Raw genomic sequence first — 27,408 nt, 5'->3', positions numbered from 1 at the left:
AGTGGAGTCATCAATATGGATCCTAGAACCTGTACAGAATCCCATACTCTTGGTAATGGTGACCGAAGAAGAATGCAAACCTGAGACTGTGACCCATCGCCCTAGTCTCTGGGAAGAAACACATTTCTCTCCTATATGAATAAAAACATCTCCCCGATATACCTATAAATAGTACAGGAGAAAAGAGTGCTGTGCAAATTCGAAGATTCACATCCAAAGAACTGAGGAAAAGAAACCACCCTTTTCGTGTCAGTCAAATGGCCCAACTGGAAGATGTCCGAATCAAGCAGTCAGTCAAGAAGAAATTAGGTGAATCGCCTGGTTGCGCCAAAACAGTACCACTGCCCACATTTTCTAAAATGTTTGTGAAGCCTTGGGTAGGCGAAATGGCATGTGCCAAAACCGAAAGTGCTGCAAGAGAGGCAAGCAAACCCAGTGCAGATTCGGAGTCCATAGTGAAAACGTAAATATTCTCCCAGTTTTTCTGCAGAAATGTGAAACCCTGAGAAACTAATTCAGCAGAATGGGATCCAGCCTATATCCTATGCCACTACTAGACACATGCAGCGCAGCACAGAGGCCCAAATAAGGAGGACAGTTACCAACAGACAAAGGCTCAATCTGCAGGGACCCCAAGAGAGACAATGAGATACCCGTATGAAATACAGGGCACTATCTTACTGCTGATTTCACTGTGCCATGAGTTGCCGTATGTCGGCTCAGTCCGGAGACAAACCGAGAATGGGTGACCTAGCACAGGTCAGAGTCTGTCTGGTAATCCCCTTGAGTGCTAACCCCAGAGTCCGATTAAACTAGCAGCTTCCTTCAAGGGAATACAGCAGGAACACAGACACAGACATATAAATCTGCCCAAGCTTGTACCAAAGCTGGTGAAACACGTACAACTTGTCTGAACCGGAAAGGAGAGAAGCCACGGCATACCTTGACCAAAGTCAGCTACATAAACTACCAGAATGCTGCAGCTCTCCCGCCATCGCCGGATTCTCGCTGACACGTGGCTGCTGCATCAACGCTCCTAGAAATATAGTCAGATTCAAGCCCCGCAAAATTTACCCTGCATAGAAAGAAAATCAGACTCGGGGAATAACCAGAGGTACGGTGCGGTGCTTCCCACAGCGCCGGAAAAAACATGTCCCATCTCATACGCGCTGATATAAACCGGCACCTGCACAATCAGATGCACATGCCGTGACAAACACCTACGAAAGAGAGCCTCAGAATAAACAGGACCACTGAAACCCAACGAGGAGAACAAGTGTGAGCCTGAAATCGCACTGCTACTGCCGCGCTGTAACCAACAAGGAAACCAAGCGCGTGCATGCAAAAGGCAGTGCGAGCCTGAAATCGCACTGCTACTGCCGCGCTGTAACCAACAAGGAAACCAAGCGCGTGCATGCAAAAGGCGGGAAAGTCCCGGCTCCCTCAATGGATTTCTAGTCATAGAACTTAGTCTCAATAAAATATCCATTCCTTAAACATATGTTGACCGAACCCACAGTACCAAGACTCACAAACAGAACCTGAAGTTCAAACAACAGTAAAAAACACATACATACTTACAAGCTTGTTGTTAGGGCCGGTTGAAGTTTCAAGTTTATTATTTTTCTTGATTAATCGCTTAATCAAATTCAAATTGAAGCCAGTTAGAGCTGGATGTGCAGCACTAACAGAGCAGAATGTAGCAACTGTGGTCTCCTTTTTTTTTTTTTTTAAACAGAGAAGGGAAAGAAGAAAAAATCGAGACCTAGTCAGACCCTCTAGCAATGGAGGGAGGGTGAGGCAGGGACCAGGGGGGGGGGGGGGGCCCAGGTGTAACCCCTAAAGCCAGCATTGTTCAGCCAGACACCCATGTCTCGCTGAAGAGAAAATCTCAACAAGAAAAACAGCATCGCCAACTCACTGAAGAGAAATCTCAACAGGAGAAACAGAATAGTAGTCTCACTGAAGAGAAACCTCAACAGGAGAAAATAAAGTTCCAGTCACAGTCAAAATCCAGGAGCTATTTGAATAGCGACCATTACCTGCTGGGAGATAGAGCATACTGGAGATACAGGAGGAGTGCCAGCCAATAGGACCACCTGTTAATCAGTTTCTCTATCTCCGCCTGCTGCTAGATTTGTGCTATCCCATTGGTCTCTGGAGATACAGGAGGAGTGCCAGCCAATAGGACCACCTGTTAATCAGTTTCTCTATCTCCGCCTGCTGCTAGATTTGTGCTATCCCATTGGTCTCTGGAGAGGGACCTTGGGGTGATAGTGTCCGAAGATATAAAGAAGAAAAAAACAGTGTGACAAAGCGGTGCCTGCTGCCAGAAGGATGCTGGGATTTATAAAGAGAGGCATAGCCAGTACAAGAAAGAAGGTGTTGATGCCCCTGTACAGGTTGTTGGTGAGGCCCCACTTGGAGTATTGTGTGGAGACTGTATCTGGTGAAGGACATAAGAAGACTTGAAGCGGTCCAGAGGAAGGCAACGAAAATGATAGGAGGTTTGCGCCAAAAGACGTATGAGGAGAGACTGGAAGCCCTGAATATGTATACCCTAGAGGAAAGGAGGGACGGGGAGATGTTCAAATACTTGAAAGGTATTAACGTAGAACAAAATCTTTTCCAGAGAAAGAAAAATGGTAAAACCAGAGGGCATAATTTCAGATTGAGGGGTGGTAGACTCAAGAGCAATGTAAGAAAATTCTATATTACGGAGAGGGTGGTGGATGCCTGGAATGCGCTCCCGAGAGAGGTGGTGGAGAGGAAAACAGTGACAGAGTTCAAAAAAGCGTGGGATGAACACAGAGGATCTAGAATCAGAAAATAATAGCAAATATTGAAGGACTAAGGCCAGTACTAGGTAGACTTGCACAGTCTGTGTCTGTATATGGTCTTTTGGTTAAGATGGGCTGGAGTGAGCTTTGACGAAGACTTCAGTAGTTGGAATACAAGCACAGTACTGGGTAGAGCTTTAGATTCTTGCCCAGAAATAGCTAAGAAGAAAAAAAATTTAAATTGAATCAGGTTGGGCAGACTGGATGGACTATTCGGGTCATCTACTATGTTACTATGTAAGAGGTCAAATTATATACCAGTGATCTCCACTTCCAAAAAAGATGGAGGTTCTGAATTCGTCCAGAATTGTAATATGCATTTGCGAGAAAGGAGACACACCTTACGACACCATAGGGGACCCCCTCCCCTTGGGGAAGCCTCAAAAAGTTACCAGCATGTCAAGCACCAATTGGTCCACAGTGCCCGAAAGACTACACCAGAGTAGCCTTTGCATATAGTTCACTATAGATGACCAAAATGACTTAACAGTCCAGCAATCCCAAAAAGAGTGAGTAAAATTATTAGGTGCTCTACCATATTTAAGGCAAAAAGGAGAATCAATATTCTCAATTTTATGCAACTGCAATTGCATATAATAGGCCCTATAAAGCATGCTGGCATAACATTCCTGTAACATCACTCTCGATACTAACCTAGGGATCCCTCTCAGTGAACCCAGGATATTCCAATGACCCAGGTCCTTAAGAAGCTCTTGTTTCCATTTCCATTGTATCCACCGAGTATTTTTATGGATTGCAAAGTGCAATAGGGCCTTATGTAATGCCGACACCGAGGTATTAAAAGCTTCCACATCCACAAAGAAATCTCAGAGGCTCTTCCCTATAGGTTGGCTGATAATCTTGTGGGAGGGAAAGAATGTAGTGCTCAACCTGACACTAAGCAAACGTGTCTCCCCAACAGGTACCCAATTGGTCTCCAAAACCTGCCAAAGGTCTTATTTGGCCCTCCAGAGTTAGCATATGTTCCACAAAGCAAACTCTTCTGCGACTTTAATCTAAAAAGGTAGGGTTATGCCAACCGGGAGGAAAGACCATATTCTCTCTCAACAGGTAATTGATTTGTCACTCTAGGGTCCTGTCTAGTCTATGGATTAAGCTCCCCAACACTGAGCTCATAGATTTCAAAACAATGCTAGTTTGGAATATGACAGGTAAATCTCCAGCAGGTACATGTAGTAACTATTCTCTGTTTTAAAACTATATTGTATATAAACAGATTTAGGGGCAAAAAGAGCCCACAAGTGGGGTCTGCTTACATTCAAGTCTCCCCCCTCTCAGACCCAGCAATAGCCTCTTCCTTGACCTACTTTCAGCCCTTCTGGTCTGATAGTGAACCAGGACAGGAGTGATCCCTCCCTCCCCCAAACGGAGGTGTCGGGTCCTGTCCTAGCCAAGTGTAACTACTGTGTCCCTCCTGGAAACAGCAGAGGCCTCACTCCAGACCTACCTTTAAGTTTGGGGCAGGAACAAACCCCCTACACTCCTGCCCATACAGTCTTGATGTTAAAAGACTATCTGCCTCAGTACTACGCTAGCTGGACCATTGGTTTAACCCATTATGGCTATCCTTATGTTAAACAGGTTCCTACTGTTTGACTTTGGGTTAGCACATGACTAGGGTTCTCTAAGCCATGGTGATTTCTGACCATTTTGGAGCCATGCAACTCAGGAGCTGCCTACCTATATGAAGCACTAAAGACATCTATGCTTTACATTGAAACATCTCAGCTAAGAATAGCACAGAGTCGGAAGAGTATGATTCGTCTCATTCAAGTCTAGGTTTTTTTTAAAACCAATATGACAGAAGAAATGTACCATCAGTAGAAGAGGACCCAAAAGATTGCAGAATCATCTAATCTCCGTACAGAAAAACACATTCACTTTGTCTTACTGTAATGATGGATAGTTATAATCCGCCAGATTACCAAACAAGATTCAAGGTGGAAAAAGGGATGGGACTTAATATACTGCTTTTTTCTCTGTGGTTTATACAATCAAAGCGATTTACATATTTTAGACAGGTACTTATTTTGTACCTGGGGCAATGAAAGGTTAAGTGACTTGCCCAAAGTCATAAGGAGCTACAGTGGGAATCGAACTCACAACCTCAGGGTGCTGAGGCAGCTGATCTAACCACTCTTCCACCTACGTATGTCCCCTCTAAGTTGAGCACATGAGAAATCGCTCATACACTCTAGGAGTGTCTCTCACGGCTTTTACATGGCTGCTAACAAAAATACTGGCAAATCTAGAAAATTGTTGGTTTTAGAACTTGTTGCTTACACAAAATAAATTTTTTTAGAACTTATCACTCACATGAGAAAATATTTGCATGCACCTAGCCAATTTTTAAAAGTAATATTGGCCTCCACTCCAACAAACTGATTCAATAAATCAAGAAACTGAACAAAATTAAACAGTCATATACCAAAAGATCATAAAATCAAAAAAACTATCACATATAAGGTTCATAATAAAAATTTAGAAAATGTTTCAATATCTTGTAAAACTGAAAATAATTTGAACACATCCAAATGTACGCCAGTAATATAATGCAACTTTTGAGCAGCTGATACTTTAATATAACTTATTTCCCCCCCTTAAGAACAGGATATCACAAAGCAGAACAATTGCAAGCATGCAATGATTTCAGAGGTGACCAGGTCAACAGCTTTGGATTCAAAGCAACATATAAATGCAGTGCTCTTAGGGAAGGTCTTATCCCAGAGGAGCAGTATATTTGCGAGGTAGAGTTAAAAACCTAGCATTGTCAGCACCAGGCTGATGTATATACATAAAAAATAAAAAATACAAGATCATGAAAAAGAAGAGTAAAATAATCTACCACCCTCAAACGATCATACAATATTTCATAAACATTTAAAACCTCATTTGTTCCAAAATGTTATAGTTCATGTTATTGCTTAATTGAAGATTAATCATTCATAACAACATAAGAATAGTCATACTGGTTCAGACTAAAGGTCCATCAATACTGACCAACCCAAGGGTCCCAAGTACCTAGTAAGATTCCAAACAGTAAACCAGATTTTATGCTGCTTATCCTAGGAATAAGCTGTGAATTTTCCCAAGCCATCTCATTAATGGCCTATGAACTTCACTTTTAGGAAATTATCCAAACTTCTATTAAACCCTGCAAGGCTGATTTCACCACATTCTCCGGCAACGAATTGCAGAGCTTAATTACATGCTGTGTGAAAAAAATATTTTCCACTTAGTATTTTATAGACCTCTATATCACATCACCTCTGAGCCGTCTCTTCTCCAAGCTGAACTTATAATTCTTTCAAACTGGTTTATTAAAAACCACTTTGGACATTATAGGATTACTGTATATACTTGATTATAAGATGAGATTTTTGGGCCAAAAAGGGGGTCTCTGCTTATATTCATGTCAGCACCCACCTGCCCCCCTCATGGACCTGTTGCAAGCCTCTGCCGGGCCTGCCTTAAGGCCTGGTGTTCCAGCAGTGGGAAGGATAGGAGTGATCCCTACCATCTCCTCTCTTGGCAGACTCTAAAAACCTTCACTTCCCTCCTGCCTCCCCTGCATACTTTTCAATTCCCTGGTTGTCCAGCGTTGGGCCACGACAGGAGGGATCCTTTCCGCCTCCTGTCCTGGTAAGGAGGGATCCCCTCCCATCTCCTGTCCTGGCAGACTTAACAAATTTTACCACCCTCCCATGTACCTCCTCCTAGTGAATGGCTCCCACAAGAACTCGCATTCACTAGCAACTCTGCATGGGGCAGGAGCACAGGAAGCCCACTCCTGCTCCAGTTCACTGTTGGGCCACCGGGGATTTTAAAGGTATGCAGAGGAGGGAGGTAAAGGTTGTAACAGGCAACAGGAACAGTAGGGATCCCTCTTGTCCTGGCCCACTTCAGGACAATCAGGTCTTACAGCAGGCCCAGTGGAGGCCTGCAAGACATCGGGAGTGAGGGGGGACAGGATACAGAGCACAAATGTAGATGAATATGCATGTAATTCAGCCAGTACAATAATTTTCTTTTTAGTACAAGACATAGCTGCTCACTAGTACTGCCTGATTTCTGATTCGAATAGATTCACCAATTCACTTTGGGTGAATCAATTCAAATCGATTTGTATTTTAATAAAAATCAGCCTTGCCGATTCGGGGCCCAACCCTCCTCCAAGTTTCAAGTTTATTAGGTTTTTATATACCGCCTATCAAGGTTATCTAAGCGGTTTTTACAATCAGGTACTCAAGCATTTTCCCTATCTGTTCCGGTGGGCTCACAATCTATCTAACGTACCTGGGGCTATGGAGGATTAAGTGACTTGCCCAGGGTCACAAGGAGCAGCGCTGGATTTGAACCCACAACCCCAGGGTGCTGAGGCTGTAGCTCCAACCACTGCGCCACACACTCCCCATGCCTTCAGGTCTCCTAAAGCAGGAGCGGCAGCGCTGCCTCTTGCTGGCCATCCACTGCTACTCCTGCATTAGGGGCAAGGGGAGAGGGTCAGCCGTGAAGTGCTGCAGTGTTTAAGCGCTGTTTGCAGAATCCTCCGGCTTCCCCCCTGATCTCCTGCTCTTACCTTCAGATACCGGTAATTACAGCAGCCTGCAGAGAAGATTGTCGGTGCTGTAGTGATCCTTGCAGGCTGCCATCATCCTCAGAACGTTCCCTCTGCCCTTGATGTCAGAAGAGGGGCAGGACTGCGGCAGAGGGAACGTGCTACTGAGGATGACGGCAGCCTGCAAGGATCACTACAGCACCAACAATCCACTCTGCAGGCTGCCATAATTACCGGTATCTGAAGGTAAGAGAGGAAGGCCAGGGGGGAAGCTGGAGGACACTACAAAGGAGGGGGGAACATGCAGGCCTTGAGGGGAGGGCCCTGGTGTAGAAGTACACGGAGGGAAGGGGGGTTCAAAGAGACATACGTATACCGGACTGGGGAGGGAGGGAAGGGGAAAGGAGGTGAGGAAGAAATAATGGATCTAAAAACAGAGGAGAGGGAGATAGATGGTGGATAATGGGATGGAGGGAGGGAAGAACAGAAAGGGAGAGAAGTTGGACACAAAAGATGGTGTGCAGGGGAGGGAGGTGGGGGGATAGAGATACTGGATAAGAGGGGTTTAGGAAGAGAAAGGGAGAGCTGGTGGACCCTGGGGTGGTGGGGAAGGAGGAAGAGATGCTGGATAAAAGGGTAGTTAAAAAAGGAGATATGGTAGATCTGGGGATGGTGGGGGTCCATTGCTGCAGTTGCAGGGATGGAGATGAAAAAAAGGAAAGATGCCAGATCTCCGGGGGGAGGGAGGGAAGGAAAATGGAATGGGAGGACAGAGATGGAAGATTAGCACAGAGAAAGAAGGAAACTACAATGGGCAGGAGACCCTGGCAAGCAAGTTATCAGAAGACAACCAAAGCCTGGGACCAACATGATTTGAATAATGACCAGAACAACAAATGTAGAAAAAATAATTTTATTTTCTGTTTTGTGATTACAATATGTCAGATTTGAAATGTGTATCCCGCCAGAGCTGGTGTTATACTGCAAATGTGAGCTAGGATTTAACAGAGAGAGGAAAAGTCTTTTTTGTTTATTTTGTTTACACTACAGCGCCAGTGTGAGTATGAGAGGGCAAAGGGGGTGAAGAGGCTATAAAATAAACCCACCAGAATGTTTGGAAAAAAACCCCAAACCAAACCAAAAAAATACCACCACCACCCAATTGGGTAGGAAAATCGAATCGAAAATTCAATTCAATAGGCTGAATCGAATCAAATTTTTTTTCCTGAATTGGGCAGCACTGTGTGCTCTCCGATATTAGGCTGTGTGCATGAAGGCCCTGATTCTCCAAAAGTGCGTCCCAATTTTAGGCAGCTGTAGGCGTCCTACAGCTGTCTAATCAGCCAATCGGGATGCACGTGTTTTTTTGTTTTTTTTAGATTTGGATTTTAGATTTATTATTTGCCTTCCCAAACCCCAACTCAAGGTGTGTTACATTGGAATATATAAGTTATTTCCATGGGCAATCTAAGTTTTACCTGAGGAGATGGAGGTTGAAGCTCAAGCCTCAAAAAGTGTCAGATGGAGAAGTGGGATTTGAAGCCTGACTTCCATGGTCTGTAATCTGCTGCTGTATTTGCTACACTACTCCTCTGTAACTGTAGTACTGAGTCAGGTAGCAAGGGCATGGGACAGGGACGTATCAGGGAGGTAGTGGCTTCAAGAGTAGTACTGTCAGGTGGCAAGAGCTTGAAACAGGCCACAGGAGGTGTCAGGATCATAGAGGCTTTAAAAGCACCAGAAACTAACAGCAGGTAGCTGTAAACTAATTTGTGGTCAGCAATATGAGGGGAGGCATGACTGGCTGGGGATGGCTTGCTGAGGGGGAATACTAGGAGTGAGGATAAGTTGGTAAATAGCTGACTAGCTAATGGGTGATTACTAAGTGGGGAGGGGATTAGAGGAACAGTTGGAAAAACAGAGGAAAGGAGAGGAACAATTGGAAAAACAGAGGAAGGGTGAAGATAGAAACTCACAGCTAAGACCACAAAGTATTCAGGCTGGTGTCTAGATCTATTAAAAATGTGCCAAGTCATGGTTTAGTATAGCCAGTGGATCTTCCTCTAGTTATAAACTATGCTATATCATAGACCTGGTTTCTCTGGTTGGAATTCATCATCATGAGTTGTGCCTTAATCATGTTGTGTCAGATTTGGGCAAGTTAGCCTAACAGTGGCAAGAACATATCAAATCCGTACTTCTGCCCACTTGCCAGTTAAACCTGGGGTGGACCAGATCCCCAACGTGGCCTTCAAGTCCAAAGCCTGCCCATTCCTGTCACCTATGTCATACGTTAATAAAAGGTCAGGCTCACTGCTTGTAAAATATTCCTGTGACCCTAGGCCAATCAGACCTTAGACTTAGTGGAGATGGGCGGACCCGCTATGCCTAAGGCCTGATTGGTCCAGGCTTCTAGAGCCTGGGCCAATCAGGCCTTAGGCTTCGGCGGGATGGGCCGGGAAGGGGCGAGCCCGCCTCATTTCGACGAGGCGGGCTTACCGGCTAGACGGGCAAGAACCGTCTGGCCTGAAGAACAGGTTAGTTTGGAGGTTTGGGGGTTGTTAGCGATGGGGGGGGGGGGGGGTGCGTCTTCGGACAGGAGGGATTGGACACTCTCCTGCCAGCGATCGGTAGTGTCGGGGTGGGAGGGAGATCGGTAATGTCGGGGAGGGGGCGGTTGGTAGTGTCGGGGGGGGGGGGGCGGTCGGTAGTGTCGGAGGGGGGGCATCCGATCGGACAGGCCGCGGCCCGCTATACTTATAGTGGCAGAGAGATCCCTTGCCGCGATAAGTATAGCGGGCCGTGTCTAATCTAACCCGATTCTCTAACCAGCGTCTGTAACATGGACGCCGGTTACAGAATCGGGGTTTTAGTGTAGGCCGATTCTGAATAGGACACCTCTCCCGGTCGTCCTATACAGAATCAGGGCCTAGGTGTCTTGCGGGCCTCGCCTTCAATATAGGCGGCATGCCTGGGGAGCATTTTTTTTAAAAAAACATGCATCCCGATTGGCTGATTAGACAGCTGTAGGACGCCTACAGCTGCCTAAAATCCGGACGCACTTTTGGAGAATCAGGGCCGAAGTGTGTGCTATTTGCATAGTATTTAGTTACTACAATGGGGAGCAAACTTTTTTCATCAGGCTCAAAGATACTGATACTGCAGACTTCCTAGATGTCCTGCTAGACTTTTTGTCCGCAATGTATCCAAAGTTCAAGAGGGCGTATTGGAGGTGTGTTGTAGGTGGGATTTGGGCGTGCTTAGTGCTTGGACATCTTGTGGCGATAAACATTTCCCAAGACATCCAGAACACCATTTAGATTTTCCAAGCTAGACCTGCTTTAAAAAGTTTAAGTGCCAAAAAGGTACTCAAACTGACCAGATGACCACAGGAGGGATAAAGTCATGACCCCTCACGCTCCCAAAGAACTGAATGAAATAGTACATGCTTATATCTCTATAACAGCAGCACCTGGTTTTGTAAATGGCATAAACATTTGTTATTTTGTAATCTTATTGTAAACTGTGTTGAGCCCTATAGTTTTAGGGATGATACAGAATAAGAGGAAAGATTAAAGTAGCAAGCAGGTATCTGGAGTAGCCTGGTGGGGGGTGTAGTGAACTATAGAGAGGGGGACCCAGGCCTATATCCCACTCTAACCATTACATTTATGGTGGAAAGTGAGAGCCCAAAATCCTACTGTACTGCCATATAGATGACATCTGCAAGTATAAGGGTATTTGGGGTGGTAGATGGGTACAGTAGGTTTTGGAGGAGTTTTTGAGAGCTCACCATAAAATGTATGGAGGTTCTGGTGAGATGTGTACCTGGCACCCTTTATGTAAAGTTTGCAGCAGTGCCCTCTAAGGTGCCCCACTGCTCTGATAGCATGTCTATGTGGCCAGTCTAATATAAATGGCTTGGTTTTGAACTTTATAAATTGGATGTTTGTGTTCGAAAATGGTCAAAAAATGTTAAGATGTCCTGAGGACCAAAACGTCTAAATAGGTAATTTTCAAAAAAAAAAACCCCAAAAAGGATAGATGCCTAGTGGTTTTGAAAATGGATGTTTTTGCCTCCCGATTTTTGGATGTACTTCTTAAGACATCCAAATCAGATTTAAGACGCACTATAGAAAATGGCTCTCAAACATGTTAAATAACCAAGTATAAAAGAAACATAGCCACAGGGTATGGGACAATCGTTCTACTGTAAGAGGAGAGATCTTAATTTCTTTTCCTTTTGGTCTGTCATTTGAATGGTCAATTTTTAAGAGGAATTCAATATGGGAAAAGTGACCACAAAAGTATTTACTTCCTTCTATAAGCAACAATCCCAAAAGTTATTTGTAGTGAACATACCAGACTTATACCAAAATTATCAGACTTAAAATAAGCAAAAATATCAATAATAGCTGTAGAAGTATTACATCTCATTCTTTTGACACACTATTACTTAAACAAAAATGGAGTGACAACTGGTAGCATATTAAAGAGAAGTAATATTAGCTGCCAAACACCTATTTTTATAAAACAGATGCAGGCTAGGTAGTTTAGAACTGGGATGTTACACCACAATCCCAAAGGGTCACAAATATGTCAAGATTTTAGGATATCTAATGAATATGGAGACATTTGCATACAATGAAAAAAATGCAAATCTCTTATGCATATCCATTAGGGCCATCTTGAAAAATCTCAGTTCACACCCTGATTTAGAATATTTAAAATCCCTTTTAAATGGTATTCTTTACACAAACATGTAATAAAGAAAACATTTTTAATCCAGATTGCTATGACCAATGTTTCTTCCTTAAGTTTAAGGAAAATAAACTGATCTTTTTATTCAAGAAAAAAATATTTACTCTAATAGTAGCACATCTGAAAGGATTTTTTTGTTTGTTTTTACTGTGTTGTATTCCAGTTTTCTTAGTTCTGTGATATACTTAGAGACTATTTTTGCTGCTATAAAAATGGTCTTGCTTTTCAAGGGCCAGAAATCAATTAATAGTAGGAGGAAAAGTTTAAGACAAAAAAAAAAAAGGGACAGACTGGCAGACCACTTGCCAAGTAGCTTACACAGATCTAAGTCACTGTGTTAGAAGTAAAGTAGAATCTTATTCTTCAGATAAATATCAGTACTCTGTCACTCCTTTCTAAAGTGTTGCACTTCCTATAAACTACTAATACTGATACATTTGGTTAAGTTTTCAAAATAGCCCTATTAGGAAGTACATTACACTTTAAAAAACATAATTCATAAAAAGATAAAAACAAGTACCACAGTGTGACAAAATGTTAATATTTCACAAAAGATTATTATGGTTGTTATTGAAGGAGTAAATCACTTGCATCTTTATGGCAAGACAAGAAAATAAAAAATAGATTCAAGATTTATGGTTTGACATAAATTGATAGCACAACTGAGAAAATTTAATTGCAATAAATTTATCTATTTGGATCTGGGGTAAGAATAATGCAGAAACTGCCAGCCTTACTAGTGCAATGCAAAAGTATGCTCCATCGTGCCCTGGCAAAATCTGCAGCATAGAAAATTTTGAACAGTAGCAAAGAATCATTTTGTGCAGCACTCCAAACATTTATCCTTTGCATAGTACTCCTCTAGTCACTGATAAGTTTCCTGATCTTGTTGCACTTTGACTGGGTGGTTGCTGCCCAGGTTCAGGTAACACACTTTCATATGAGTGGTGAGGTTCTTCCGAGTGCCAAAGCCTTTGCCACATAAAATGCATAAAAATGAGCGATCATTAGAATGCACAGACACAAGATGTCGATTCAAGTCTGTCTTGTCACGAAACAGTTTGTGACAATAGGAACACTGCATCTTCTTTCCATTACAGTGAATAGTCTTTTCATGACGGTCCATGTTAGATTTTAGTGTGAAGCTTGCTGGGCATTTTGAACACTGGAAGCGCCCCAGCTGGCCATGTGACATGTGGCCAGTCAGTAGGTGTCTTGAATAGTCAAGTGCATGGAATGGTAATAGCATAGATAATCCATGGTCATGAATGTGTTCTTGCAGCTTTTCTCCACTATCAAACAGCTTCTTGCAGAAACTGCACACCAATTTCTTACTCAGGCAGGAATCTAAAATGCCTTCCTTGCCGAATGTACCAAGTCTTGAGGAGAAGACATCTAGGATAAGACATAAAACAAAACTGAAGAATCATCCCTTTAAAACAGAACACTACACTTTAAGTGCACTGTTTTTACCTGTATCACAAGTGGCAACCTCCCAAAACACTGAAAGTCCATCAAGAGCATCCTATAATGGAAAAAAATGTAATATATAAGCACTTCAAATTAAAAGTGAAAAATTTAAAAAATTCATTTTAAGTACTATGAGGCATAATATTCTTCCAACTTGACAAATTTAAGGATGCAACACGAATTCCTTACTGTCAAAATTGCAAAATTTGTCAAGTCAATACTACTTTTCAGAAATACTAAGTGTGGCACACAAAGAACACACAACATATCTGCAGCAGTAAAAGTAAGGGAAGTCACAACAGCTGTTTTTTTCCCTTTCCCATTTCTGTCTGTGTTGGTACTGCCTGACATGCTGTGCCTTACCACCATACTCAGCGTGTTTGTTACATCATGGGAGAAGGGAAGGGGTCTTATAATCAACTTTTCTTCAGTATTAGTCTCTCAAAACTTGCCAAAGAAAACTCCCCAAGTACAGAGGGAAGGCAGATTTCAATAATCTATATTAGGTTATTAAATATTTAAACTACCATTATGATTCTTTAATCATTAGAAGTATACATTTCTGTCTGTACATTGTAAACCTATAAAGCAGTGTTCTTCAACCGCCAGTCTGCAGACCAGTGTCGGTCTGCAGAAATTTTCTGCATCGAGCCCGAAACAATGTTATCTTCGGGCCAGCTCTCTCTTCACTGCTGTAGTGCACAAAGCTGCGGGCAGCGGCTCCAACGGGCGTCCTTGTGCCTGAACCAGAAGCCTTTTCTCTGACATCGCAAAGGCTTCCAGATGAGATGTGGGATGTGTGAGGAGCCGCAGCCTGCGACTTTGTGCACTGCAGCAGTGAAGAAGAGGGAGTCAGCCAGAAGATAACACCAAGGGCGGCATAAAACGGCCAGGCCAGAAGGTAAGTCACAGCAAGTAGGTGCTTGTACAAGGCTGTGCCTATTTCTTTGTAATACTTGTATAGAAAGGCATATTCTAAGGTGACCTCCTAAATTGTGCCAAACTGAATTTAGAAGCTTAAAAGTTAACCTTATAAAAACAGACCTGACATCAATTTGCCTAGATTTATGAATTTAGTGATTGAATTATGTCAATTTTGAGAATTTACATCTGCTGTCTGTATTTTGCACTGTTCAGGAAGAAATGCATTTGTTTCTTTTTCTCTGGGATTGTACTGCATGCAGAGTCTTGCATCTTAGGGTTTGTTTGTATATATATTAGTGCTTTTAGTTTTTGGTCCCGTATTTGCATAGGGGTTAACTGTGTTCTGGTAGGAATGAATGTTGAGAAGCATACAGTGTGCTTTGTGTAGTTTAATTTTGAGGTTAACCATTATAGGCTCCTTTTACAAAGGTGCACTAGCGTTTTTAGCGCACACACAAGATTAGTGCGCGCTAGCTGAAAAATTAACGCCTGCTTAAAATGAGGCAGTAGTGGCTAGCGCGCGCTAAAACCGCTAGCGTACCTTTGTTAAAGGAGGCCTATGTGTTGTTAATAAGATTATATTGTGTGTGTATATATGAAATTGAATGGAAGAAATAGTGTTACAATTAGTACTATTATGGGGGTGGGGTTTGGGGTGGAGATGGACGGTGTCTAGCCCACGACTTAGCCCAGTGTTCTTCAACCGCCAGTCCGCGGACCGGTGCCAGTCCACAAAATAATTATTTTATTTCCGCCGGTCTATAGGTGTAAAAAGATTAAAGAACACTGCTATAGAGAAGCCATGAAAGAATAAATAAAGCCATTGGCAAGCAGCATAGTGAGGTAATCTAGTTTTGTTGCTGCTCAGAAAATCAGTTTTTAAAGAAAATGAATTCAAATAACAGTCTAGCTTATGTGTAAGGCAACTGATATTTTCAACAAATTTACCCTTAACTGGTTATGTTGAACTACTGTTTTAACTGACATCAGCACCTTCAATCTGAAAATTTGTTTGCATACAGCTAGCTAATTAATCAAATAATTAAAATTATTTGTCTAAATATTACACATGGCTTAAATCTGCCATCTCCCCTCCCTAAGCTGCTTGTGCAGAGGGCAACTTCACAGAAAGTATTCAGAGTGGCTAATGGAAGAGAAATCACTTGTTTTTTTTCTCACTTAAACTTAGTTGTTGATTTTTGTTTTGTGTTCTGTTAAAAAAAAACCAAGTTCTGTGTACATACTATGAGGGGGGGGGGATTTCTGTGTTCACTGAATCTTTTCAAAGTGCAGAAATTCAGTAAACAGACCTCTGATGTCATAGCAACAGGGAAAGCAAAGTTTATTACCTGTTAACAGGGGTTCTCCGTAGACAGCAGGAGAATGTAGCCACACTTGCTGGTGAAGTCCTTTGATTGCGTGTCGGTGCTGTCCCCTAGATTCAGTAGTTGTGGTTTGTTTGTTTTTTTGGGGGGGAGGAGGTTTACTACTGAGCAAGTGCGGACACATTGCCTCTGGAGCTCCACCTTTGGAATTCAGTTATGTAACTAGCTTAAGTGATAGAGAGGATGGAGGGCGGGCAACTGTGGCTGCATTCCCCTGCTGTCTACGGAAAACCCCTGTTACAGGTAAGCAACTCTGCTTTCTCCAGAGACAAGCAGGGGAAATGCAGGCACACTTGCTGGTGAGTCTCTAGCGTCAAACAAAATTTGGGAGGAGGAAAAAATAGTTATTTTGCAAATAAATTGCAGATAACAGACTGGCCAAACTGCAGATCTTGCGCCGAACTGTGGTCCAAATGTGAATGTATGAACAGAGGACCAGGTTGCTGCTTTGCAGATATCCTGAATGGGGACTGATTTCAAGTTAGCAATGGAAGAAATTGTGGCTCATACTTGATGTGCTCCAATCTGACCAGGAGGAGATAGGCAAGCTCCATCATAGGACAAAAGGAGATGCAATGAGTAATCCAGGAGGAAAGTCCGTTTAGATATTGCATTACCTTGAGTTGCTGAATTGAACAAAACAAAGAGTTGATTAGTAGTACGGATAGTCGCAGTCCTGTCTAGGTAGAACAGTAACGCCCTCTTATAATCCAATGTATGCAAACTCTGCTCTGCTGGCAAAGGATGCGGAGGAGGAAAAAAACGAAGGTAGTGTTGTGAATGATGTCTGATATGAAAATCCATAACTTTAGAAAGAAACTTTGGATGGAGTACGTAGTAGTACTTTATTGGGGTAAATTGAAGATATGGAGCATACATGATTAGCGCCTGCAATTCACCGACTCTTCTTGCTGAGGTAAGAGCTACCAAAAAGGCTATTTTCCATGTTACGAACTGCAGAATAGCAGATTCAAAAGGATCTGTCATCAACTGGTCTAAAATAATGTTGAGGTCCTAAGCTGACAGTGGAATGCATAGTAGCGGACGAAGGTTGTTGAGACCTCGGAAAAATCAAAGGATCTTGTGAAACTGGTTTGCCATCCACAAAGTGATGGTACACACAGATGGCTAAAAGATGAAAATGTACAGAATTGGTCTTAAGGCCCGAATCTGATAAGTGCAGTAAGAAAAATAAAATGTGAGTAATTTGACATCGAAATGAATCTTGAGCTTGTGAGCATGCCCATATGGAAAATCGTTTCCACTTCAGCTGGTAAGATTTTCTTGTAGATGGTTTTGTGCTGTAAGAATGACCGTCTTTACTGATGAAGAGACTGGGATGTCATCAAGGACTGTCCGTTCAATTTCCACGCCGTAAGGTTGAGGCTGCGAAGATTGGGATATAATAGGTGACCGTTCTGTTGGGATAGCAAAGGATAATCCCCTAACAGGAGTGGGGGGAGCATAGAAGAGGACCAGCAGTATGGGGTACCAGATTTGTCTGGGCCAATGAGACGCTATAAGAATCACTTGAGCTCAGTCTCTGATGACTTTCTAAAGAACCCCTCCAGTAGTGTCTGTTTTGTTAAGTGTTCACGAATATGTTTGTTAATGCACAAAAATGATCTTAACTGTTTTTACCCTTATATTAATTGTAATGTTATTCGCTTAGAATTTTTAAGCGAACCATTAAATTTAAATAAACTTGAAACTTGAAACTTGAACTTTGGAAATTAGTGGGAAAGCATACAGTAGGCCGGACTTCCATAGAATGGAAAAAGCATCTCTTGCAATTGTACGACGAGCAGATCACAGGGGGCAATATGGGGCACACTGAGAATTTGTTGTGGAAGCAAAGAAATCGTAGGAGTGCCCTAGTGTTGGAAAAGCTATTGTATCACCTCTAGATCTAAAATCCACTTGCGAGGGTCAAGTTTGCAGTTGAGGGAGTCTGCAATGATGTTCATCTTCCCTGGAGTATAATGATAGGCTTCTCTGCAGAGGGGTAAGGATCCTGAGCCCCCTTGTTTGTACAGATAGAACATCGCCACTTGGTTATCTGTTTGAACCATCAACCTGGTGTTGCGAATCCAAGGGCTGAATGCTCGAAGTGCATAATAGATTGCTCAAAGTTCCAGCAAGTTTATGTGAAAACGGAGATCTGTTTGACTACTGACCTTGTGTCTGCAAGTGACTGAGATGTGCTCCCCAACCTTTATTTGAAGCATCTGTGGTGATGGTGAGAAAAGGAGGCAGAGACTGGAATTGACATCCTTGTTTGAGGGACGGAGAGTGAATCCACCAAGAAAGGGACGCCTTTACCTTGGGTGGATAGGAATTGAATTCACCAATTCCAATTGACCTTGAGATGCCATTACAAGGAACGCATGTGGAGTTTGGCATGTGGAACTAAAGAAAGGGATGCAGCCATGTGACCCAAAAGTTGCAACACTGCACACGCTGGAAGTGCAGAAGATTGTCTCATCTAGTTTGAAAGAAGACTGATTGATTGATGATGCTCCTTGGGAAGATAGACCCTTGCAGAAACTGTGTCAAGTTGTGCCCCAATACACCTAAGACAACAGACAGGTTGGAGCTTTGAGTTGTCAAAGTTGATCAGGAAGCCTAGCGCTATAAAGCATGAACTATGTCCTGAATGGTAAGAAGCAACTGCTCCCTGGAGGGTGCCACTAGGAGCCAGTCATCTAGGTAGGGAAAAACCATGTGATGTTTTTTCCTGAGATCAGCTGGTACCACCGCCAAACACTTTGTGAATACTCGTGGCACTGATGAGAGGCTGAAAGGTAGAACTTTGTACTGGTAATGTTTGTTGAGAAACAGAGAAATTTCCAATGGGAAGGATAAATAGTGAGTGTAGGCATCTTTGAGATCTAAGGTGGCTAACTAATCGTTCTGTCTGAGAAGAGGAAGGATTGCTGGAAGTGAAATCATGCAAAACTTTTCTGTTTTGGAGGTAAGTATTTAAGGGACATAGATCGAGTATTGGTGGAAGATCCTACATCTTTTTAATAATAATAATCTTTATTCTTTTATACCGCCATCAACAGTAGTTCTAGGCGGTTTACATAAAAGAGAAACTGGACAATCAATGAGAATACAATCACACAATGAATACACTAATTACAATCTTAAAAGACTCCTAATTTAAGTGATAAATTTGTCAAACAGATTTTGGGGATGAGAAAAATTCTGGAGTAGAATCCCTGGTAATGCTGTTTGGGAACCTCCTCGATCACATTATTCTGTAACAGGGAGATCTCTTCTGCCAGCTGAGGGATGCGATGATGCAGAATGTTGCATAGAGGGGGAGAAAGAGAGGGGATGTTGTGGAAGAAAGCCGAGAGAGTATCCTTGAGAAATTATTGTTAGAACCCAATTGTCTATGGTGATTTCTTGACATGCTGAGAAAAAATGGGTTAGCTACCCCCCCCCCCCCCCACAGGAGCTAATCAAAAACCAGGAGTAGGTTTAAGTGAAGGGAGTTGGGTAGATGGGATTGCTTGCTGTCCCGTGAACGTTGTTTCTGTGAAAATGAAGATTGAGATCTCAAAGGAGCAGTTGTGGTGAAAGGAGTAAAACGTCTCCAAGGACATTATTGTTGAAAAAGGTGTTGATGGTATGACCTTCTGTATGAGAAAACAGAAGCAGATTTGCTGAAAGGCTGAGACCGAACCTGAGGATGCGTTGAGTTTTCTCGCATGGCTGTGGAATCCTCTGTGATTTGCATAACAGTAGTCTTCACTTTTTCACCAAAGAGACTATCTGCATCTGTCAACCTGTCATGAAAGTCTACCTTGAAGTCAGAGGCTTTGAGCCAAGCTGTGCAATGACCACTGCAGCCATTCTAGAGCTCATATTATAGGCATTATAGTTGGTCTTTATTAAATGAAAGTAGATTCCTGTAATGCCATGTGGAGATTAGGAATGTCTTCTGGAGAAGCTGTGTCCAATTGTTGTAAAATGGAGTGTTGAACATGTAGAATTTGTAGTTGATGGGCCATGATTTTTGAGGTAAGCATGGTACCTTGATAGATCTTGCGTCCAATGGAATCAATAAAGCGATGCTCCTTCCCTTGAAGGGTATTGAAATGAGACTTCAAGAATTTAGATTTTTGAATAGCTGACTCAGATACCATGGAATGACGTAATTGTAGAAAATCATGCCCAGGCGCTTTTTCTATCTTGTATTTCATTTCCAGTCACCGAGATGCAGTTGAAACTGATTGAAGCTTTTGACAATTTGCAAGTTGAAGATCTTGTAATATCTGATGTACTGGAAGTGTAATAAATCCTTTTGCAGGAGACTAGCAGGACTTAAGGATTGCTTGAAAATCTTATCTATCAGGCAGTGTGACAGAATGGTCAAGACTGAGAAGAGTAGATACTTTCTGAAGGAATTTAGGATAAGAATATTCCTCCTGGTGTCCTGGTTGCAGAGGCTGAGAAGGAAGGTCTGAATTCAAAGGGACTGACAGAGGAGAAGCATACTCATCTTTAGAAGGAGAAGTGTGCTGTTGAGGGGAAGGACAGAGGGAAGAACGAGGAGACCAAGCAATATCAGGATGATTAGAAAAATGGTCTTGGTCCACAGTCTAAAAAGGACAATAGTCTAAAACCAGGGGTGTCCAACCTTTTGGCTTCCCTGGGCCGCATTGGCCAAAAAAAATGTTTCTGGGGCCACACAAACATGCAAATGCTGCAGCAAGAGAGGAAGGAGCAGGCAAGACAGTAAACACCCGGGGGCAGCAGATGAAAATACTGCATCGTCCTCGACCAGGGCCGCACAAAATACTTTATGGGGCTGCATGCGGCCCTCGGGCCACAGGTTGGACACCCCTGATCTAATCAGTCAGGGCACTGTTGAACACCCACTAAAGTGGAGGGAGAAGGTGGGGGCTGGTGCAGCACTATCTTTCATGAATGTTTGGAAGAGAGAAAAAAACTTAACCATCATGAAAGTTTGTTCCTATGAAGAAGATGGAGGCAATTGTGTCAAGACTGCCTGCTTAGAAGGAATGACAGGATCAGACTCTCTAACTGGAGAAAGAGGCCGCTTAGAGCCAATGGAAATAATAGAAGAATTCAAAAATGTACCTGAAGCATCCGTTGTGGCAGTAGGAGAGGGCTGCGAGGCAGTAGCTGTGCCCACAGAAGGCCTCCCTGCTTTGTCTTTGTGCCTTGAAGCAGCTGTGGGTTGTTTTTGCTGAGCCTGTGCTATCTTCATTGAAACCGGAGGGGGAGGTGTCCTGCTCGTTTCCCCAGCCGGCTGCTGCTTCTTCCTGCTAGCCACGGTCACCGATTTTGTTTTCTCTAATGGTGGCAGCTGCAGCAATGCACTTCTCTCCCCCGGCGGTACCTGACATGGGCCCTGAGGGGGGGGGGAGTCAGTGGCAAGAAATGTGGCCTTGGAAATCTTCCCTTGCTGTTGGAGCAAAGCACTGCTGCGGAGCCGCTATCCATTGAAGAAAAAATGTATTTGCAGTCCTAGCGACCACCGGATTACCATTGTTAAAAAAGTTTGCCGGTAAAACAGAAAACCAGTGTTCGTGCTCGAGTTCTTGTTTGGTGGTTTTTTTTTGTTGTTGTTGTTTTTTATGAAGAGACTGGTGGGGCACAAGAATAAGTGTTTAAAAAAACAAAACAAAACCAAACAAACCAAAAACAACAACAACAAAAAACTTCAGAAAGAATTAACAGAATCCAAATGAAAACATGAATCAAAAAGTGAAGTCCCTGTTTTTTGTTTGTTGTTTTTTTAAGAAGTGGCAAGGAAAGGGGAGAGTTTTGACCTGTGCATTACACGGTAAAAGACAAAACTGAATTCCAGGGGGTGGAGTTCCAGAAACAAGGTGTCCGCAAATTCTTAGTACTGTAGTTAAAAAAAAAAACCCCAACAACCCAAAAACAAAATACACCCTACTGAATCTAGGAGAGAGCACCAGCACACAGGCTCAGTCAAAGGACTTCACCAGCAAGTGTACCTGCATTTCCCCTGTTTGACTCTGGAGAAACTGTCTGTACATTATATAGACTGCTCCCACTGCAAAGGGCAGAGAGTTTCTATTGGCTGTTTTGAAAGATTCAGAGGGTTTTTTTTCCAGCCTGAGAAACAGTTTAGAGAAAAGACAAAAAGCAGTTGGAGTGAGAAGAGGAAGTGAGCAGTTGGGAGAAACAATTTGTCTCTCTGGTTAACAGTATTGTGGGAGCTGGTAGAAAATTTCTCTAAGCAGCTGGTTACCTCTATACATATAGCTCGGGGGGGGAGGGGGGGGAATCAGTGTCCCAGAACCCTGAATATACTGGTAAAAGGGGGAATTTCTATTTGTCCTATTTACCCTCTTTTTATCCAATAGAGTTCTGACCTGCCTCCTGTGCACATAACCAGTCTTAAGGTGCCATAGGAGGAAAGGAGCTACACAAATGACACCTAAACTACAGGCATCTTTCCCAAAGAGCTTACCTTAATTTTGGTATATTGTGCCACTTTGGAGCACATTAGTATCAGTGTGTCAGAGAGGCAGGAATTTGAAAATAAAAAAAAACACAAGAAAAAGGTCTGAAATAGAAACTGATTTGTGTGCTTTTGGATATTATTGTGAAAATGGCAATGCAAACTTTATTAAGCTGGTGTTCAGAAGAGGGAATTGATTCTGCAAGGGCCTCTCTGTTATAAGAGGTTCCTTTTACAATTAGTTCCCAAGAAATTCAGACACTACTGGAGAGAAATACAAAAGTAGAATGTATAAAAGTCCTACGGAGGATAAGAGACTCCACACAGGAAAAATTACTAGTCCTGTGTGTATGCCCTTATGACACAGAATGTAGGACACTTCCAAAGGACAATGAAGCCATGCCCTGGAAGATTCTGGCAGTGAAGGAAATTAGTGGCCTCTCAGAACAAACAGAGAAGGAACTTACTGAATTCTTAAATCAGCAAGGTAGAACACTAGCTTAGAGAGCTGCACGGGAACGGGGATGACGGGAATCCCGCGGGTTTCCCCTTTGAGTCACGGGGATCCCGTGGGGACGCCCCCTAGGATCGTGGGGATCCTGTGGGGACGCCCCCAAAGGTCACGGGGATCCCGTGGGGACGCCCCCAAGGTTCGCGGGGTTGGATCGCAGTGCACGACTCGAGCCGCGAGGGTAGTCTCCTTCTCCTTACCTGCCCTGCCGCAGCACACAACCGACCGGAAGTCTTCCCGATGTCAGTGCTGACGTCGGAGGGAGGGCTTAAGCAAAGCCCTCCCTTCCTCCGACGTCAGCGCTGACATCGGGAAGACTTCCGGTTGGCTGTGTGCGGCAGGGCAGGTAGGGAGAAGGCAATGGCGTACGAAAGAGGGGGGGAAGTCCGCCCCGGGGAAAGTGCACAGCCGGTCAGATCCCCCGATCGACCGACAACAGGCCAGGCCGACAAACCTCCCTGCCCTGTAGCCGCGAATCTAAATTATCTCTTACAGCAGCTTCAATACTCCAGCTGCTGTAAGAAGGTAATTTAGATTCGCGGCTACAGGACAGGGAGATTTGTCCGACCGGGCCTGTTCTGTTGTCGGTCAGGTGGGGAAGCGCCACAAAGGTAAGGGGCAGGGAGGGAGAAAGGAAGGAAAGGTGGAGTGGAGAAGAAAAGAGCTTAAGGGAAATGGGTAAAACTGAGGGGGGAGAAGGCCGCTGAAAGCACTTGGGAAGACAAAGGGGTGGAGAAGGACGCTGAAAGGACATGGGGAAGACAGAGGGGGGAGAAGGACGCTGAAAGCACATGGGGAAGACAGAGGGGGGAGAAGGACGCTGAAAGCACATGGGGAAGACAGAGGAGGGAGAAGGACGCTGAAAAGCACATGGGGAAGATGGGGGGGAGAAGGACATGGGGAAGACGTGGGGGGAGAAGGACGCTGAAAGGACATAGGGAAGACGGGGGGAGGACACTGAAAGGACATGGGGAAGACAGAGGAGGAGAAGGACGCTGAAAAGACATGGGGAAGACAGAGGGGGGGGGGGAGAAGGACGCTGAAAGGACATGGGGAAGGCAGAGGAGGGAGAAGGATGCTGCCTGACAGGACATGGGGAAGATGGGGGGGAGAAGGACGCTGAAAGGAAATGGGGAAGAGAGAGTGGGGAGAAGACGCTGGCAGGGAAGAAGACAGAGATGCCAGACTATGGGGGGAGCGGAGGGAAGAAGATGGGTGCCAGACCAATTTGGGAGGGGGGAGAAAGGGAGAGGCACAGTAACAGAGCAAATGGAAGACACAGAGAGAAGAGAGACAGTGGATGGAAGAAATTGAATGAGAACATGAAGAAAGCAGAAACCAAGCAACAAAGGTAGGAAAAAAAATTCTTTTTTGCTTTAGGATAAAGTAGTATATTAGTTGTGTTGATAAAAATTTATAAACATTAGAGGCTCTGGTAGAAACCCATTTACAAAGTATGTATTCTTCCCAATTAATATTTCCAAATTAATAAAGTCTTTTTGCTTATTTTTAAATGGGTTTCTACCAGAGCCTTTAATTCAGTACCATAATTAAATGAAATAACTATTTCTGTAGTTTATAGGGACGGGCGGGGACGGAGGGGATTCCTCGCGGGGACGGAGGGGATTCCTCGCGGGGACGGGTGGGAGTCCTCGCGGGGACGGGTGGGATTTCTGTCCCCGCGCAACTCTCTACACTAGCTGACATTAAACCATACTCCAGTCTCGAGAAACTATGTAATTCTAATGGCACAGCCTATTATTCTAGCAATAGGAAAGGTGCTAGAAAACAATCAAATGACTGAGAGAAAACCCTGTCTATAAGAAGTTAAGAACTTTTTCAGGCAGACTTCCTGTGCCTGGAGGAGATGATTATGAAACTTGGATGGAGCAACCTACCCAGATGATGCAGGAGTGGGCGTGCCCTGCCGTGAAAAAAGAAAAAAAAAAAAGAGACAATGAATTTAGAAATGCAGGTCAAAAAGAGGGAGAAAAGCTTTCAGATTATCTCTGGAGGCTAGAAGCTCTGCTTAGGAAAGTAGTCAGGAAGGAAGGCTTAGCACCCTCAAGAAAAGACTGCCATGATAAAACCATTAATAAGAGGTGCTCCCCATGCAGAGAGAATAATCATGCACCTGAGGCTCTGAGAGAGGAAAATAAAACTTCCTGGGTTTTTACAGCTGCTCAACGAGATCAGAGAGGCAGAGGAGCAGGAGGCAGCAAGTATGGCTTTGGCAGGGGCAAAAAAAATCCCTGAACCACTTGCCAGGTCTTTTGCCCAGATGAATGAAGTGGCTTGTTTAACAGAGTCTATCAAGCAATTACAAAAAGAAACATAGGATAGTTCAGTGGTCTCAAATGTGCGGCCCAGAGACCACATACAGCCCACCAGGTACTATTTTGAGGCCCTAGGTATGTTTATTAAAATCACAAAAGTAAAATAAAACAATTTTTTGATCATATGTCTCTTTAGCTATAAATTACAATATTATTATTAAAACTCAGCCAAAAGGTAAGATTTATAAACTATAAAGAGTTTTACCTCATGCAAAATTGTAATTTCTTTAATAAGACATTAACTATTTTTTTTCTAAGGCCCTCCAAGTACCTACAAATCCAAAATGTGGCCCTGCAAAGGGTTTAAGACCATTGGGATAGTGCTATGCCTAATCCAAAGGTTGAGAGAGAAGTAGTGGATACTGTGGTGACTACGGGCCAAGAGAAAAATTTGCAGTCCCTAGTGGCCAAGCTGTGCCAGGAAGTTGCAAGCCTTGAAGAAGGCACAATTGAGCAAATGAGAGAAAGCCAGAGAGAAAGAACTCTGGAAATGACAAGAAGTACAAGCAGATTCAAACATCTACCCAGACTCAAACATCTCCCAACACACACTATCCCAACAGTAAGGAAAGTGCTAGGCCTACTTCTGACTAAAGGTATATAGAAGGAAGTCACTGGCTAAACAGTAACCCCACAGGCCAGTTAGAGCAAAGTAGAGCCCCACATGAAACTAAGCCAACCAAACCCACAGGGAAACTTCAGGGGGATTTGCAAGGCAAACAGCTCCAATACTAAACCAGTGTCCACTCGAGGTTCTGCCTCTACTATACCAAAAAGATTGATTGGACCCACACCGGTAATCTTCGTGAAAATAGAAGGGAAACCAGTGAAGGCACTATTAGACAGTGGGTCACAGATCATCATCTTTGACTACTGGTACAATGTCCATCTGAGGCATCTACATCTATACCCTGTAGAGGGTTTGGCCAAATGGGGCCTCAATGAAGGAAGTTATCCATACCAAGGTTATGTGATAGTGGAATTAAATTTCCAGAGAAAAATCACAAGGGTTCAAGAAACCGTACCTGTCTTGGCATTAGTGTGTCCTGAAGCTTGAGGAAGGGAAAGAACTCCATCATCAGTACTAATGCTAGTCTGATCGGGAGATTGGCTCAAAAAATGCCAAGAGATGGTGGATCCTGACATTATCAGTGTATTAACTATCTATCTACTACTCCATGAGGCTTATGTTAAAGCAGGATAGCACCGCTCTCATAGCCATCAAGAAAATTTGGGCCCTGTTTGGTATGCTTCCCCAAAGTCATTAAAGTTGATGCCTGGAACAGTAACTTCAGTTACCAGCCATGTTTAGTTTACGCCAACGATGAAGAAGCAACTACTGATGATAGATGTTCCACTTGAGAGCACTCTACCTGGCAGATTATTAGCATAACGAGGCATATTACCCATCTCTGATTTGAAAACAAATGAAGTGCAGGTATGGGTATGAAATGAATCCGAGAAAGATCACTTTACAAAAGGATCACAAATAACCCATGTATACAGAGTGGAATCTATCACTGCAGGCTATTCTCAGAAAAAAGGCATCATCATCAAAAATTGATCCATCCTTGTTCAATATTGGGGACTCATCTCTTTCTCCTTATTGGAAGGACTGATTGATAAAGCAGCTTTTAAACAGAGGTGATGTATTCTCAACACATGAGTGGGATGTAATTTTGGCCAAAGTATAACATCCCATACCTCTGCATGATCCATACCCCTTCCAGGAGAGATCGAGACAGTTTGCATCAGGAGACACAGAAGATGTTAAAAAGCACTTGTGAGAGCTATTTGATGCTGGAATCATCAGTCTTGAAGTCCATATGCCTCACCTATAGTGGTAGCTAGGAAGAACCATACCATGGTGTGTTGGACTGACAGGTAGCAAGTGATGGTTTTAGACTTGAGAAGTGGGAACTATCAGATACCTATGAAGAAGAGAGTGATAAAGAGAAGACAGCTTTCATCTGCCCTTTGGTGTTTTACCAATTCGAACGGATCTCCAAAAGGATCACAAGAGCTAAGAGTACCTTCCAAAGACTCATAGAGAAGACAGTTAGAATCTCTTGGAAGTGTTAGTTTACCTTGATGACCTCATTGTGCTTGGAAGAACACTTGAGCACGAGG

The 27,408-nt window shown here is 43.4% G+C and overlaps 1 protein-coding gene across 9 annotated transcripts in view; it reads right to left on the bottom strand.

Moving 5' to 3' along the window:
• Positions 1-27,408, bottom strand: part of ZBTB46 (zinc finger and BTB domain containing 46) — a 458,767-nt gene that overhangs the window by 94,549 nt on the left and 336,810 nt on the right. For 6 of the 9 annotated variants that reach the window (XM_033963285.1, XM_033963288.1, XM_033963284.1 and 3 more), the window contains exons 5-6: positions 13,654-13,705; positions 10,424-13,575 (exon numbers count right to left, since the gene is read on the bottom strand). The exons of 2 other annotated variants lie outside the window; for them this stretch is intronic. In XM_033963285.1, coding sequence (XP_033819176.1) covers positions 13,046-13,575; positions 13,654-13,705 — 582 coding nt within the window. In that variant the 3' untranslated portion in view covers positions 10,424-13,045. Of the gene's footprint in view, positions 1-10,423; positions 13,576-13,653; positions 13,706-27,408 lie in introns of those variants that run through there. One more of the 9 variants, XR_004541092.1, reaches the window with a different exon arrangement.

The sequence above is a fragment of the Geotrypetes seraphini genome, chromosome 11 (assembly GCF_902459505.1).
Source record: "Geotrypetes seraphini chromosome 11, aGeoSer1.1, whole genome shotgun sequence".
NCBI lineage: Eukaryota > Metazoa > Chordata > Amphibia > Gymnophiona > Dermophiidae > Geotrypetes > Geotrypetes seraphini.
Note: the sequence above shows the minus strand (reverse complement) of the source record. Positions and strands in the feature narration are given on the sequence as shown.